At 38.9% G+C, this 18,052-nt stretch overlaps 1 protein-coding gene across 12 annotated transcripts in view; it reads left to right on the forward strand.

Moving 5' to 3' along the window:
- MLIP (muscular LMNA interacting protein) overlaps positions 1–18,052 on the forward strand; it is a 262,957-nt gene that overhangs the window by 193,552 nt on the left and 51,353 nt on the right. For all 12 annotated transcript variants that reach the window (XM_033217477.1, XM_033217478.1, XM_033217485.1 and 9 more), the window contains one exon: positions 2,394–2,522. In XM_033217477.1, the coding sequence (XP_033073368.1) occupies positions 2,394–2,522 (129 nt within the window). The remainder of the gene's footprint in view (positions 1–2,393; positions 2,523–18,052) is intronic.

Consider the following 18,052-nt stretch of genomic DNA (forward strand, 5'->3'; position numbering starts at 1 on the left):
GTCAGAGACAACCATCAAATCCAGGAAACTCATAAGAACTAAAGAGCATAAAAACTGGTAGAGAAGAAAATATGAAGCATCAGTAACAGACTCTGATACTGAATATATCTGATATCCAACTAAGCAGAAGAGTCTGTCTTCTGATGTCACCCTGGAAAGGACTGATCCCAAGACAGATGATCTGAGTGGAAGGCTCTAGGCCAGGATAACCCCAAACATCTGCCTGCTTGCAATAAAGGGACCCAGGCAGTCATGTTTCTCTGGCAGAGATTATCCTGCCATCCGAAGTGCTCCTGGTTAGATTTTTTCTCCCTGGTTTCATCTTTCTGCATAGTGACATCAAGCTTAACCCCTAAAGTACCATATTGGTTTTAGAGCCTTGTAGCCCCTGAGTCCTGGAGTTGCATTTATTTTCTGCCTCACAAGGGAGTAGAAGAGAAGGAGAAAGTGCAGGAATAGGAGAAGAAGAAAGAAGAAATGAAGCAGGAAGTCAAATAAAAAAAAGAGACAGAGGTGTGGACAACTTTGGATCATGGCCCAGGTATCAGGCATCTCTGTAATTATAGGTGGCTATACAAATAGGGAACTGCCTGGACCTTTTCTTTTTTTTTTTTTTCAGCGCTTAATGGAAGAATATTGTTCTCATGTGTATAATCTATGGCATCACTTCATGCACAATTAGATGTTACTTGTTCATTCTTCCCCTTGAGAAAAATCAGAGTTTCTTAAGTGGGAGATATTTCTCAGTCTGGGGAAGATAGAGACTTGTTTCAATCTGTATTTCCCCAGTTGTCATAATACATGAAAGACCAAATATCTGTTGAATAAAGTATTTCAGAGCTATGTTTATTCAAGACTCAAAATATATCAGGTGCTTTATAGAGCAGAGAGATAGATGTAGTCCCTTAAGGCTTAACTTGTGAACATCAGAATTGACTGAAAAGAGCTAATTTACCATTTTCCAAAAGGAAATGGGGTTGAGAAGAATGATTGTAGCAAAGTGCTTAAACAGAAAGAGCATCACAGCATTTTATTAAATTATTGTTTGGGATGTTTTTGCAAACATCAATCTTTCTGTGACATTTTACAGGGTAACAAGATTTTGGTGTTTGTGAAACATCATTTTGAAATTACCCCAAACTAGAGTTCTCCCCCGTCTCTCTTTGTCAAATCGACACTGGATACAAGCTTAAGAATCTTGAGTGACTGATGTATTAGCTAAAATTATTTTGATTGCAAGTTACAGAAGTAAAGTTGAGTTAAATAAAAAGGTGTGTGTGTGGAGGGAATCTAGTGTAGAAGAAAAGGAAAGAACCTCAGGACAGGAAATTCATGTAGACCCCTGGAATGTTTGGGGAGTAAATTCTGGAAAGCCCTCTGGTGTCTCTCCTTTCTGGGCTGCCCCTCCATGCACTTTGCTCTATCCTTCTTGATCTCAGCATATCTGCCTTTTAGGTTGTGTTAAGGCCTTCCTGTAGCTTCTACGTGACATACTTTAATTTCAGTCTCCCACAGTTACTGCAGAGCAGTTTAAATCCCTGTTCCATGTTATTGGGAGAGACAATCTCTTTGCCACCCATTCTCCACTCTTTTTTTTTTTTTTTTTTTTTTTGAGGCAGAGTCTTGCTCTGTTGCCAGGCTGGAGTGCAGTGGCCGGATCTCAGCTCACTGCAAGCTCCGCCTCCCGGGTTTATGCCATTCTCCTGCCTCAGCCTCCGAGTAGCTGCGACTACAGGCGCCCGCCACTTCGCCCAGCTAGTTTTTTGTATTTTTTAGTAGAGACGGGGTTTCACTATGTTAGCCAGGATGGTCTCAATCTCCTGACCTTGTGATCCACCCGTCTCGGCCTCCCAAAGTGCTGGGATTACAGGCTTGAGCCACCGCGCCCGGCCCCATTCTCCACTCTTTTAGGTCAGAAAGCCAGCCCAGTTTATAATATGAACATGGCATCTGGGGGCCCAGCTTTGTAGATTTTGGGGCATGGAGGTTGAGCAGTTTCCAGAAACAGAAAGTTGTCATGGGCTTGGTGGATATACCAAAGTCATCTATACTATCATGCCCAGAATGCTGCCTGACACAGAGAGGACTCTCAATAAATATTTAGCAAATGAAATATTTGTTGACCAAATGCACCAGCAAGGGTAGAACATGTTTGCATTTCGAATGTTACAAGAGTAGATCTTTATGAACTGATTACTGTTAAGTTTTAACTAAACTTATATTAAGTAAAATCATTTGACTTCAGGCTGTTTTTATGCATTTGTGAAATCATTTTAAAATTAAAAAAAAATTTTCTGTGAGAACAACATTGAATGATTTAACAATACACATCTTTGTTCATTTTAATAGTTTTTTTTTCTTATTTTTTAAATATTTATTTGACATTCATGAAGACTAAGCCTGGAGTAATTCGCCCAGTACCTGTAAAATCCAGAATATTACTGAAACAAGAGGAGGAAGTCTATGAACCCAACCCTTTCAGTAAATACTTGGAAGATAACAGTGACCTCTTTTCTGAACAGGTGAGCGTACACAAGAGAAAATGTTTGCTATTTTGATAAATGACTATATAAAATAAAGATGTCTCTATGAATATAGTATGTGCAAGAACATGTTCATTTGATTGGAGTATATTTGGTAATGAAAATGCTTACATAATAAGTAGAAGTTCCTAAATAATTCAAGAATAATATTTTGAAGCATTTTAATGTATTTTTTTTTTTTCTAAAACTTGTCTATTTAGTGCTGGTATTGTTTTGGGGACCAAGATGTTACTCTCTATAAAGACATCATGAAATCACTGATTGGATGGGTCATATAGGTGTGGCATTCTTATTTCTAAAATCCTGCTTCCAGCTGGGTACAGTGGCTCATGTCTGTAATCCCAGCACTTTGGGAAGCCAAGACAGGAGTATTGCTTGACCCCAGGAGTTTGAGACAAGCCTGGGCAACATGGTAAAATCCCATCTCTACAACAAATTAAAAAAAAAAATAAAAAGCTGAGTATGGTGGCATGTGCCTGTGGTCCTAGCTGCTTGGCAGGCTGAAGTGGGAGAATTGTTGGAGCCCTGGAGGTCGAGGCTTCAGTGAGCAAGTGTTCATGTCACCGCACTCCAGCCTGGGTGACAGAGCAAGACCCTGTCTCAAAAAATAAAATGAAATCTTGCTTCTTTTTGAAGAGATGGAATATTTTAGATTTGATATATTAAAGTTGACAAAAGTCCTGTTTAGATTCATATTAAGAAAGAGACGGTGCAGTCTCCCAGATTGGGCAGTAATAGTAACAGAATCAGGGCTCAAGTCATACTTAGGATTTGTTGTTCATTTTGTTTATGTTTGAAAAGTCTATACTAGATTCCCCTTATATATTATATATGTTGAGGGAAGTATAATGGAGAATTGTCAGTGGTGCTTTATATTTGTGAAAAACATGAAAATATACATGTATGCAATATAAAACTTCATAATGAATAGCAGAGATTTTAAATCTTTATTTGTCATATTAAAATGCAGAAAATAGTATGGGCTATATATTTTATTGAGAGATTGAAATATGAAATTAATAAGCAATGTAAGATGTTCAAAAAACTTTCTGAATACAGTCAGGACATGTAAGATCATCATATTTTATAATCCATAATAAAATAGATTTATAGAGGAATATAAGGTGTTATGCTCTTTTAAACTTTTAGTTTGAAAATGATAACTTACAATATTCTTGAAAATATAAACTATATTTAAATTTATATTTATAAAACATAAAGAATCTCTTATCTGACGTGTTAGCTCTGTGACCCTGGGCAAGTGGTTTCATCTATTTAGGCCCCAGTTTCTTTCTTTCCTTTTCTTTCTTTCTTTCTTTCTCTTTTTTTCTTTCTTTCTTTCTTTCTTTCTTTCTTTCTTTCTTTCTTTCTTTCTTTCTTTCTTTCTTTCTTTCTCTTTCTTTCTTCTTTCTTTCTCTTTTCTTTCTTTCTCTCTTTCTCTCCTTCTCTCCTTCTCTCTCTCTCTCTCTCTTTCAGATGGAGTCTCGCTCTGTTGCCCAGGCTGGAGTGCAATGGTGCCATCTCGGCTTACTGCAACTTCCGCCTTCTGGGTTCAAGCGATTCTCCTGCCTCAGCATCCCAAGTAGCTGGGATTACAGGTGCCTGCCACCACTCCCAGCTAATTTTTGTACTTTTAGTAGAGACAAGGTTTCGGCATGCTGGCCAGGTTGGTCTCAAACTCCTGACTTGAGGCGATCTGCCCGCCTCAGCCTCCCAAAGTGCTGGGATTACAGGCATGAGCCACCGCGCCCGGCTGGCTTCAGTTTCTTAATGCATAAAATGAGGTGTTCAGATTAGGTACCTCTTAAGGATCCTTTCAAGTCTAAAATTTGCATTACTTAAAATCTATGATTAACCCTAACTGGATCTGAAATCCCTATGTAACCTTGGAAAAGTTCATTACAAATACTTTTTATGATAAATTCTAGTTTTTATTTACAAAATTCAGATGAAAATATTTTCCATTGATTTATATACACTTTGTGAGAAGGCTATGATTTTGGTAAGTCTGAATTTTTTAGAAGGCATTGATATGATAAAAAATGATAATTAGAGGCAATATTTTAATTTTGTGGAATAAAATATAGACCTCAAATTAAATTAAACAGGAAAATCTTGTTGATATATAAAGTTGCCTTCACTAATTCCACACATAACAGAAATGGAAACTCCTGTGGGGAAAACATTTTTTTATCATTAACAAAAGGACTTATGAAATATCTATTGCTTTCATGACACTAATATTTTAGTGGCTTTTAATATGAAGTTTTAGGCAGTATGGGATAATTATAAAATGTTTATAAAAATAATTTAGCACTTATATGAAAATCAAACCACTAACAGTTAAATTTCACATATTATCCATGTAACCTACATTGTTCAAAATATGATCCAATGCTGGAAAATAACAACTTTATTCTTCTGTGTGAGTATAAATTCATGCATTTTACTTCAAGCAAGATTCTTTGTAGAATATCGAGTTAATCTACCTGTATGAGTTAATCTTCAGTAGAGTTAATCTACCGAAATGATAAATCCCATTTTCAAGTGCAGAAAATTCTTGTCATTAAAAATAATTGCCACTTCTTTTCATTGCTTTTTCTGACTATAAAGTAAGTTTAAAGCTCTTTTTACATCACAACATAAATCTATTTATTTCTAAATACTTGGCTGAAAATTTGACCTATTTTGCAAATCTTAACTTACCACAGACCTAATCTTATTTATATTTTCTTTCAACCAATTTGTCCTGGTTTGTATCCCCATTTGAATGTGGAACATGAGAAGTAATAGCAGACAGTGCATTGTCAGAATTGAAAGAAGCCTAGCATACCACTTAAAAGTGAATTCCAAAGGTCCCCTGGCCTTATTCATTGACCTGGCATGAAAGGGAAAGATAAGATAGAACCTTGGGGCCACTGAACACCTGGGGAATGGCATGCGTTATCAACTGGCCTTTTTATGTTGAGCTTTAACTATCATCTCATTGTGTCCAGAATCTACAATGGAGACAGATACCAAAACAGCTCTCAAGGGTAGATGCTTATATCTACTTCAAAAATAAATTGAATAATAAAATATATAATTTCAGCATTGCTACTTCATCAGAACCTCAACAGAAGAAAGTGTACTCAAATTCAGTTCTAGTCACTATTGTCTTCTCTTACACTGTTGCCACAGAATAAATTGAATGGTTCCAAACTCAGCTGATCTCATCCACCCATGTAATGGAAAATTCTTTAGCCAGACAGTTGGGCCAAATGCAAGTAGCTCACGTTCACTAATCTGCCTTGTACTGGGGACAGTTCCACATGACAGGAGATGTTGGATGGGACTGTTAAGCTTCACTGCCATAAAATATGATTTCTCAACTCTGTTACAAAATGTCAGACATTAAAGATGATAATGAGACTAGACAGAAATGTATTTACTGTAGTTCAAAAAGGTGCAGCTGGGCAGCCTTTTGACCTGATTGTGAGCTGAAAATTTGCCTGGAAACAGCTGCTGAGTTCTAACAGCCAAGTTTGAAACCAAATACATAATCAAGTAATCGAAACTTACTAGCCAACAACTTTTACATCAAAGTGGCATAGGCCAGGAAGCATCATTACATATTAGATGGTTTAAAAAAAAAACTTTCAAAATGAAGATTATGCTTTGCTGAAATAGTCTTCATTCATTATTAATTAATGATTAATCTTCATTCATTATCCAATTAATTTATTATTGTGCCAATTTGTGGTGCTTTTCAGTTATTACAAAATGTCCTCACACTTTGCCATAAATCTATGGATTTAAAAACTATGGTGGTGTGTTTAAAGCATATTTTTTATTGATAACTAAAGGTAGTGTTGGAAAATAATTAGCAAAATTCATTGGACTAACGGGCATGCAGAAGACATTCAGGCTCAGAAAAGCAATTTGCTGATGAGAATGAAGATACTAAAGAGCTGAATGGTATTTAGTTTATTCTGACTATTTATGAGTTTGCAAAATATATTGATTGTTTTCTGATCATTTAATATGTGTAATTGGATAAGAGGTTTTCATTGAAGATTTGCAGTTTAATATAAAAAGGCAATAATTCACCTCATTTATATAAAGTGCTATGTAAAAATCCTCTCTCTTTCTTTATAAATTAATAATGCAACTCATATAATTAGGTGTATTGTTACTTTCTTAAAGATCTAAGGAATTGTATGAAAAAAGGTTTTGGATAGAATTAAAGGGAGAATATTGTTTCATCTGATTTTCCCCCAAATATTTTTCTTTTTTTTTTCCATTTGTGAGAAATAACACTTTCCAGCATGTATGCCTCTTAAAATTTATTTTTCTTCTACTCTGTTTAAATGGGAGAGAGAACATATTTTCCATGAAGATGACCATTTAGAGAATTTCCTCCATGCTACCTCACAGAGAACATAAAAGGGTAATTATAGAGAATTTTCTTTGTTGTAGTATTTCATTCCGCTTTTCTTCTGAGTTTTTTTGGACGTCTGACTTGCCTTTCTTCCCTACCAAAATGACTATGCTTGACATTCAACTTTCATGATTATGTCAGTGACTTTCAGGTTTCTATCTAATGATTCATCAAGTTGTATTTCAACTGTGACCTTCAACTTCCCTTCCTTATGTCACCCACATGTTAATATTACAGGGCAAATACCTTTGTCAAAGGCGAAACTGACAATACTGCCTTTTACTTTCTCTGAAAAACTCTGGCTTTGCCACAAACTACCACTTTTTCAACATTGGTTTCTCAATCAAGATGGTCCATATTCTTTTGTCGTAAAATTATATTTTGTCATTGCTAACATTTTATTAAGAAATATTTTGGGGTAAATGTTTAAATGAACCTTTTTAGGTGTAGAAATGACTAAGTGGCTTGCTAGATTGTTTTAACGAGAGGAAAGCTGCAATTTCTTGCAGTGTTACATTGCTTTGGGAAGATTTATGAACACAGATTTGGCTTCTCTAAGTTTTGCCATTGTTTGTTGTTGTTATTTATTTAAGGAGTGAAATCCTTTTGAGTTTTCTCTATTTTGCCTTGCTTTCTTCCTTTATGTGAAAGAGATAATAGACAATTTAGCATAAACAAGTTATGTTCTATACATGATAGACAAATTATTGTCAGCACAATAAACTAGTTTCTTAGTATATATCTTTTTTAAAAATTATCTTTTTGAGACAATATTTGCCTTTTTCTCCAAAATATAGTTAGATAGGCTCACTTCTTCATACATAGAATTTCCAGCGCCTCTGCGTCCCCCTTTTTCTGACATTTCTTTTCTCTTAATTTTATGTATACATCAGGTTTGGAAAATTGTAACCTATGCTTTAGATTATTCTGTTGCAGTTGTCAGTTAACGGGAGTTTCTTTTCCATGCCCCTCTTCAGTTGCCTTATGTAGGAGTAAAAATCTGAAAGAGATTTTTATTTGCTTTTAAAACAGCCAACACCCAAAGAAGACCTATTTGTCACTTCTATTATAATGGTCTGAAGCATTATTTGCTTAACAAATAGTTGGTGGATATGTAGTGTCTGATCATATCCCAATGGACTGGGAAAACAATGACCTTTTGAAAGTTTTATGCAGATATGTCCTATGTTTTGTTAACACATGATGTTCCTATGTTTTTTATTCAAGGGAGATTAGCCACTGCCATATTTAGAACCTCTCATACAAAGTACACTCTGGTTTAAAAATAGGTCTTTGTTAAATAGAATTTTTAAATTCTTTATAGGTTTTATCTGAAAGTATTAAACAACATTTCCAAAGAGAGAGAGGACATCTATGTAAAAATAATTGTAAATAATATCCAAAATAAATGTTATTCTGAGATTAGAAAGTTAAAAAATTTTGTTTGTTGGCTGAGTGCAGTGGCTCATGCTTGTAATTCCAGCTCTTTGGGAGGCTAAGGTAGAAGGATTGTTTGAGCCCAGAAGTCTGAGACCAGCCTGGGAAACATAGGGAGACAACATCTCTACAAAAAATTTAAAAATCAGCCAGGTGTGGTGGCATGCATTTGTAGTCTCAGCTACTCAGGAGGCTGAGGCGGGAGGATGGCTCGAGCCCAAGAATTCGAGGTGGCAGTGATCTATAATTGTGCCATTTCACTTCAGCCTGAGCAACAAAACAAGACCTCCATCTCTTAAAGAAAATTGTTTGTTTGTAAGAAAAAAATGTGCATTCATATGTTTTGTTTCACAAGAGTCTCTATCTCAAACCTTCTCCTCAAATTTTGAAACAAGATTAGCCTGTGTATAGAACCATAGAGGGTAACAATCACATACCTTTGGCATGTGGGTGAGAATCTTAAAGACATTTTTATTTGCCAGTTTATGTACCAAATTGTCTTATAATACATAAGATATTTTTGATGAAACTAGTGCCCCTCTCCAGATACACTGCTTACAGTAATCCCCTCCCTCCCTCTCTACACAGTTTCAATTCTGCAACTGCCTTAAAATGTTTTGTGTGATGGCTGTTAATAAGTATGCTTAGGAAATGCAATAAAAGATATTGGCTTGTGATTTTCTTTTCTGTGCTGTACATTTGTTTTGGCTCATGAGACGTGAGATCAAGGTAGAATGCACAGAGGAGAACATCACGAAAATTGGGGATATTCTTTGAATATGAATACTAAGTGTCATGCGTGTCCATGTGAAGAGACCACCACACAGCCTTTGTGTGAGCAATAAAGCTTTTTCATCACCTGGGTGCAGGTGGGCTGAGTCCGAAAAGAGAGTCAGCAAAGGGAGATAATGGTGGGGCCGTTTTACAGGATTTGGGTAGATAAAGGAAAATTACAGTCAAAGGGGATTTATTCTCTGTCGGGCAGAAGTGGGGATCGCAAGGTGCTCAGTGGGGGAGCTTTTTGAGCCAGGATGAGCCAGAGAAAGGACTTTCACAAGGTAATGTCATCACTTAAGGCAAGGATCAGCCATTTTCACTTCTTTTGCGGTGGAATGTCATCAGTTAAGGCGGGGCAGGGCATTTTCCCTTCTTTTGTGATTCTTCAGTTACTTCAGGCCATCTGGGTGTATACGTGCAAGTCACAGGGGATGCGATGGCTTGGCTTGGGCTCAGAGACTTGACATTCCTCCTTCTTATATTAATAAGAAAAATAACATAAAATTGTATTGAAGTGTTGGGGTGGTGAAAATTTTGGGGGGGGTGGTATGGAGAGATAATGGGCGATGTTTCTCAGGGCTGCTTTAAGTGGGATTAGGGGTGGTGTGGGAACCTAGAGTGGGAGAGATTAAGCTGAAGGAAGAGTTTGTGGTAAGAGGCGATATTGATATTGTGGGGTTGTTAGAAAGAGCGTTTCTCATATAGAATGATTGGTGATGGCCTGGATGGGGTTTTGTATGAATTGAAAAACTAAACGGAAGACACAAGGTCTGTATAAGAGAAGGAGGAAAAACAGGTATTAAAGGACTAAGAATTGGGAGGACCTAGGACATCTAATTAGAGAGAGCCTAAGGGGGTTCAGCGTAAGGAGTGTCCACACAGGAGCTCAAATGTACCCTGTAGCATTCCGAGGACAGACCGAATTCTGAGAAGGGAAAGTGGTAAAAGTATTCTGTAGTCCTTTTTAAGTTGGGGACTGAGCTTGGTGCGGTGTGTCTTTAAAAGACCATTAGTCCGTTCTACCTTTCCTGAAGGATATAAAGGTTTCACTGGTCAGGGTCAGTCCAAGTGAAAGCGAAGAGAGGCTGGCATGAAGAGTGCAAAGGAATAGTAAAGAAAGTATGTTTGAGATCTAGAACAGAATAATGGATTGTGGAGGGAGGTATTGAGGACAGGAGAGTATATGGCTTTGGCACCACAGGGTGGATAGGCAAAACAATATGGTTGATAAGGTGCAGATCTTGAACTAACCTGTAAGCCTTGTCTGGTTTTAGGACAGGTAAAATGGAGGAATTGTAAGGGGAGTTTACAGGCTTTAAAAGGCCATGCTGTAGCAGGCAAGTGATAACAGGCTTTAATCCTTTTAAAGCGTGCTGTGGGATGGGATATTGGCGTTGAGTGGGGTAAGGGTGATTAGGTTTTAATGAGATGGTAAGGGGTGCATGATCAGTCGCCAAGGAGGGAGTAGAGGTATCCTATACTTGTGAGTTAAGGTGAGGGGATATGAGAGGAAGATGCAAAGGAGGCTTTCGGTTGGGGAGAAGGGCAGCAATGAGATGTGGCTGTAGTCCAGGAATAGTCAGGGAAGCAGATAATTTAGTTAAAATGTCTTGGCCTAATAAGAGAGCTGGGCAGGTGGGGATAACTAAAAAGGAGTGCATAATAGAATGTCCAAGTTGGCACCAGAGTTAGGGAGTTTTAAGAGGTTTAGAAGCTCTTCCCACAACAGTTATGGAGGCAAGGGAAACAGACCCTTGAAAAGAAGGTAATGTGGAGTGGGTAGCCTCCGTATTGATTAAGAAGGGAACGGACTTACCCTCCACTGTAAGAGTTACCCAAAGCATCTGTGATGGCCCAGGAGGCTTCCGAGGCGGAGGGGCAGCATCAGTCTTTAGCTGCTAAGCCAAGAAGGTCTGGGAAGAAGTCAGTCAGAGAGACTTGGGCCAGAATTCCAGGGACTCTGCGAGTGGGCGAGTTGGACAATCCTATTTCCAGTGGGGTCCCGCACAGATGGGACATGGCTTAGGATGAATCCCGGGCTGTGAGCATTCCTTGGCTCAGTGGCCAGATTTCCGGCACTTGTAGCAAGCTCCTGGGGAGGAGGTTCTGAAGGAACCTCTGGCAGCTGCGGTTCAGGTGTTTGGAGTTGCGTGCTGGAGATGTGGCTGGGGTTTGTCTCACAGTGGAGGCAAGGAATTGCAACTCAGAAATAAGTTGCTACTTGGCTGCCTCTACTCTATTATTGTACACCTTGAAGGCAAGGTTCATTAAGTCCTGTTGTGGGGTTTGAGGGCTGGAATTTAATTTTTGGAGCTTTATTTAATGTCAGGAGCAGATTGCATAATAAAATGTGTATTCAGAATAAGATGGCCTTTTGATCTTTTAGGGTCTAGGGCTGTAAAGTGTCTCAGGGTTGCTGCTAAATGGGCCATGAACTGGGCTGGGTTTTTCATATTTGATGAAAAAGAGCCTAAAGGCTAACTGATTTGGGAGAGGTCAGATAAAGAAAGAGGAGCATTAACCTTGACTATGCCTTTAGCTCTAGCCACTCTTTTAAGAGGAAATTGCTGGGCAGGTGGGGGAGGGCTAGTCGAGGAACGAAACTGTAAGCCAGACTGAGTGTGAGGAGGGGAGCTAACAAAAGGATTATAGGGTGGGGGAGTGGAGGCTGAGGAAAAATTGGGACCTAGCTTGGCCTGGTGAGGAGGGAGAGGTCAGATGGGTCTGTAGAAAAGGAAGATTAGAAAGACTCAGCGACCCTTGGGATTGGGACTGAGGGGACAAGCGGGAGGGAAAGAAGGAAGATTTGGGATGAGTCGCTTTGGGAACAGAGACTAGGGAGGGACTGATGTGTAAAAGGATGCCTGGATGTCAGGCACCTCAGACTGTTTGCCCATTTTACGACAAGAATTATTTAGATCTTGTAGGATGGAAAAATCAAAAGTGCCGTTTTCTGGCTATTTGGAACTACTGTCAAGTTTGTATTGGGGTCAAGCGGCGTTGTAGAAGAAAATAAGGCATTTAGGTTTTAGGTCAGGTGTGAGTTGAAGAGGTTTTAAGTTCTTTAGAACACAGGCTAAGGGAGAAGAAGGAGGAATGGAGAGTGGAAGGTTGCCCATAGTGAAGGAGGCAAGCCCAAAGAAAAGAGAGAGTAGAGACGCAGAGAGAAGGGGTTCGGGGGTTCTTACCCTCTAGAAAAGCAGGAAAGGGATTGGGGCATGGAGATAAGAAGTTGGGGCACAGAGATAAGAGGTCGGGGCACAGAAATAAAGGGTTGCGGCACAGAGATAAGAGGTCAGGTTGTGGAAATAAGGGGTTGGGGCACAGAGATAAGAAGTCAGGGTGCAGAAATAAGGGGTCGGGAGGTTCTTGCTCCCCAGAAAAGCAGAGAAGGGGTAGAGACAAGGAGAGAAGGGGTCGGGGTTCTTCCCCACCCCCAGAAAAGTGGGACTTGATACTAAGGGTGAAGGACCAAGGCAGGCGTCCCTGCGTGGTCAGACACCTCTGAAATGTGGGTGAATAATCAGAGAAGCATCCCCACAATGATTAAACACCAAGGGAAGGCTGCCTTCCCGAGTCCGTGATTGATGCCGGAGTTTTGGGTCCACGGATAAAATGCGTCTCCTTCCTCTCTACCAGAAAAGGAAAGGAACTAAAATTAAGAGAAGGGAAAGATTGAAGTGTGGTGTCAAGATTGACAGGAGAAAGAGGTTGAGGGATAGAGAGAGAGTAAAAAGAGGCCGCTTACCCGATTTAAAATTGGTGAGATGTTCCTTGGGCTGGTGGGTCTGAGAACCCAAGGTTGTAGGTGGATCTTTCTCATGGAACAAAGAGCAGGAGGACAGGGGATTGATCTCCCAAGGGAGGTCTCCTGATCAGAGTCACGGCACCAAAATGTCATGCACGTCCGTGTGAAGAGACCACCAAGCAGGCTTTGAGTGAGCAATAAAGCTTTTTAATCACCTAGGTGCAGGTGGGCTGACTCTCTTTTCGGACTCAGCCCGAAAAGATGGGATGGGATTACTGGTAGGTTTTAGAGTTTTTAAAACTCTCTTTTCGGACTCAGCCCGCCTGCACCCAGGTGATTAAAAAGCTTTATTGCTCACACAAAGCCTGCTTGGTGGTCTCTTCACACGGACGCGCATGACACTAAGTTTAATGTGTTTAAAAACATTTTACAATCTCTCAACCTTGGAGCTATTGGCATGCATTTTAAAATGTGTGTTATAGACAGATTTTGAATGAGGGCAAACCTAAAATATGACAAGATATATAAGTTTGAAGATGAGTTATATGAAGATAATTGGGAACTTTCTCTTCCTCTCTGTGATCCAAGATAAAATATCTTAAAATAAGCAATTTAGGCAGGAAAAACAATAAATCCTAAAGAGAAGAGCAACCAAAAGAAGGCATAGGAGAAGCAAAGAGCTAAAGCTGGTAATCAAACTGTGTTTTGAATTCCACTAAAATAAAACAAAAGACAGCTTGTGAAGGTCAGCCTGTGGAGAACAGAATCAAGCTAGTGATGCAAATCATTTAAAATAAAAGTATAGAAAGAAAACCCCAAGAATTTTTTTATAAAGGAAATGTATTTTTGTCTATTTCAAAGACTTCATGGAAAGGGAAGCCTATACTAAGTTTGTAAGTTGAAAGTTGGGTGTTTCTTTGGGGATGGGATTACTGGTAGGTTTTAGAGTTTTTAAAAATAATGTTCCAATTTTCACATAAGGGCATTCTAAGTGGAATTTAATCTATTGTAGCTCAGGCATCCAAATATCAATTTTCCTTATGAACCATAAGATCTTTAATTTTTTTAAACTTTACTTTCTCTTGAAAATAAAAAACTACCTTTGGTAGTAAATAAACAGCTTATCAGGAGCTGACTTGTCTAATTATTTTTATTTCAGGTTGGGAGGGCTGGTGCAGTGGCTCAGGTCTGTAATCCCAACACTTTGGGAGGCTGAGGTGGGTGGATTACCTGAGGTCAGGAGTTCGAGACCAGCCTGGCCAACATGGTGAAACCCCATCTCCACTAAAAATACAAAAAATTAGCTTGGCGTGGTGGCAGGTGCCTGTAATCCAGCTACTCGGGAGGCTGAGGCAGGAGAATCACTTGAATCCAGCAGACAGAGGTTGCCATGAGCCAAGATCACGCCGTTACACTCTAACCTGGGCAACAGAGTGAGATTCTGTCCGAAAAAAATAAAAATAAATGAAAAGAAGTTTGGGAGGTTTAGCATATTTTATCTGCAAAAGGAAAGCATAATTATATGATGTTTATTACACTGGGTTAAGTTCAGAAAAATAGAGTTGTTTTTCTCTCTCTTAAGCTTAGGTCTCCACGAATTACTTGTGGTTGAAGACTGACCCACTGCAGGGCATGGTAGAGTCAAGCTAGTTTAAATTTCCCATGTCAAAAAACACATTCAGTCAAGATCTGATGACTTGATTCATTTTTATGTATAATAGAACCAAAGGAAAGCTAGGGCAGCTTGGTTTTGCAGAAACAGTTTTGAAGTGTGTATTCTGGCTGTGACGTTGTGGTTAATCACCTCTTCTCTGTGCATTTGTGAAACCTGAATCTCATCAGTGAAATGAGGGAAGGGAACCAGATCAGTGATTCTCAACCAGAGATGATTTTACAATGAGAAAGTGGGGTGCTACTAGCATTTAGTAGGTGCAGGCCAAGGATACTGCCAAAAGTCCTACAATGCCCAGTGCATTCCCCGACAACAAAGAGTTATCCAGCCTCAAATGGCAATAATGCTGGCATTGAGCAACCCTGGACTAGAACATCTCTTGGCTCTCTCTGCTCCAGTACTATGAATAATGAAGCTCATTACTTTATGCCTGCCAAGGGCAATTCAGTTCAACCAACATTGATTAGGTGCCTTCTTTTTGTGTTTTAACTAAGAACTTTTCCCTATTTGACATACAAAAAGAAGGTAAAACTCTATCTTTGGAATTCCTCATATTCCAAATATTTTCCCATGTAGCTTCTACTCATGGTAACCCTGTTTGATAGGGAACATACATTTTCATTGATTCCAGATATATCGGCAAAATTATGGCTTTTCACCTTTCTAGACATTTCTTCTTTCTTACTATGTTTCCCAAATTATTAGGCTCCAAGACAATCAACTAAAAGAGAAATTTGAAAGAGTCAGATGGTTTAGGCCGGGCGCGGTGGCTCAAGCCTGTAATCCCAGCACTTTGGGAGGCCGAGATGGGCGGATCACGAGGTCAGGAGATCAAGACCATCCTGGCTAACACGGTGAAACCCCGTCTCTACTAAAAATACAAAAACTAGCCGGGCGAGGTGGCGGGCGCCTGTAGTCCCAGCTACTCGGGAGGCTGAGGCAGGAGAATGGCGTAAACCCGGGAGGCGGAGCTTGCAGTGAGCTGAGATCTGGCCACTGCACTCCAGTCCGGGCGACAGAGCGAGACTCCGCCTCAAAAAAAAAAAAAAAAAAAAAAAAAAAAAAAGAGTCAGATGGTTTGTATAACTCTTAAAATCCATATTGTTGGATTAAGTCATTCCTGATATTGGACCTTATTGTCTTCACTTGCACAATGAGAGTGGAGTACAATGCACTCCTTGTATCCTGAAATTCTGTATTTATGTCTTTAAATACTATTGGAACCCTCCTGATATTTGATGATTAGATAATTCAAAAAAGAGGGGGTAAAACAAGTATTATTTAGGTCACAAGTTTGGAGAGATGGAAAATCTTAATTTATTGTTGAAGTCAACATCATGACAAATACCCACCTCTATAGGGTTTACTATGATGTGCTTGTGTGTGTGTGTGCATGAGCACAGGCTTGCCCTTGCCCCTGCCATTTGGATAGAGCAATCTGGGGTAGAGACTATTTTTTTCCCCTTTCTTTAAAAGTCAGTTTCTATTCACTTCCTATTTGTATTGCAAAATCATCAATATGATTTATTGCCACTATTTCCCTTTGAATAACTATATTTTTGTTTTGCTTTGCCTTAAATTAAAACCCCTAAGAGATAATTTATTTTCAAAATTAAATATATGTGTGTATGCAAAAGATGACTAAATACACACACATACATACTTAGTAGTTTTTTAAAGGGTCTTGGCATTTGCTACTTAAGTTACTTTTTATTGCTTTTTCACATTGGTAGATTTGTCAACTATTTCTGCTGCAAATATACTGAATAAGAAGCCTAACTAGGCAACCTAAAATTTAAATGAAGATACTTTTATTAATGAAAGTGAACATGCCTTTGCACTTCCCTGTTTCTGGATTTACTGTCTCAGCATTCTTTGAGCGCAGAGGACACCATGTTTCATTCATGTATTTCATAATTATAAAAGACTCTGGGTTAATCCTTGCAATAAACTTTGGGGATAATTTTTGCCTTTTAAATCTCTCTCTGGGAAGTGATGTGGGACTTACAAAGGCTCTGTATAAGAAAATAATTTAGTTGTAGAACATCAAACTTTTCACTTAAATCCCTTGTTAAAACAATAATAGATTCAAAAGAACAAAAGGTCAATATATTAAAAACTGTAAGATCACTTCAAAATATAATACTCCTTAAATGTGAACAATATAAACGCTTCATTTGATGTGTCTAAATGTATAGATTTTGTAACACCAAAAAGTTGTAATGCTATAATAAAAGCATATCTCAGGCCAGGCTTGCTGGCTCACGCTTATAATACCAGCACTTTGGGAGGCCAAGGTGGGTGGATCAACTGAGGTCTGGAGTTCCAAACCAGCCTGACCAACATGGTGAAACCCTGTCTCTACTAAAAATACAAAAATTAGCCGCGCATGGTGGTACATGCCTGTAATCCCAGCTACCTGGGAGGCTGAGGCAGGAGAATTGCTTGAACTCGGGAGGTGGAGGTTGCAGTGAGCCGAGATGGCGCCACTGCCACTGCACTACAGTCTGGGCAATGGAGTGAGACTCCGTCTCAGAAAAACAAACAAACAAACAAAATAAAACAAAAAAACCCCAGCATGTCTTGTATGTATGAATCTGTTTAGAATTTCAAAATTGTGAAAGTTTTTTTTAAATTCAAAGATATCTACATGCTTTTTGAATCAATAAAGTCATTAGCTGATGTTTATATGCATTGTATCTCCACTTGAAAATGTTACACCAAAATAATAAAACCAGGGTCTATTCTCTTTTCCTAACAAAGATATGGTACTTTGACTACCCGACTGCCATAGGAATGAAGAAGACCATAGCCATTTATTTTTTATGTGCTTTCATAAAGATAATCCTATTTCTTTACAGTAAGTCACAAATCTGCAGGCAGCAGTCAAGTAACACATTTTCAAGCAACTTACATTTATTCACTTAGTATAATTTTCTGCCATTCTCTGAAATGGAACAGCTCTTACGCTCCGAGCATCTCTTACAGTTTTAAAATCCAGCTAGTTTTTGAAAATCTCCTTTGAGATGTCTCAAAATGACATCTGTCCGAGTCCCCTCTGTAAAAGTCCCCTTTGTAAAAGGCTTTCTGTTAAGACACACCCAGCAGCCATTTCTAGTCTATGATTTCCGCACCAGACTAGTCACAGGGGAACTTGTGAATTGGTCCATTTATTCTAGATTTACTTGGCAATTGCTGGAAAAATTCTCTCTAATCTCTTATTCCCCAGATTTATCATGGATTATCTTCACCACCACCACTTCCACCCTGGGAGTCAGCTCAGTGCTGACAGTGGTCACAGGGACCTTGCCTAGTGCTACTGAGGCTTCTGATCTTCTTGTTTTCCTCCATTCCCTCCATCCGCCTGCTCTCAGTCCCAGCACAGTTCACACATTCGTACTCTGATTAATTATGTTCTTTTCCAGAGTTTTGATGTCCTAGGTCCTAGGCTTTTG

This window comes from Trachypithecus francoisi, unplaced genomic scaffold (assembly GCF_009764315.1).
Source record: "Trachypithecus francoisi isolate TF-2019V2 unplaced genomic scaffold, Tfra_2.0 Lachesis_group10, whole genome shotgun sequence".
Classification (NCBI taxonomy): domain Eukaryota; kingdom Metazoa; phylum Chordata; class Mammalia; order Primates; family Cercopithecidae; genus Trachypithecus; species Trachypithecus francoisi.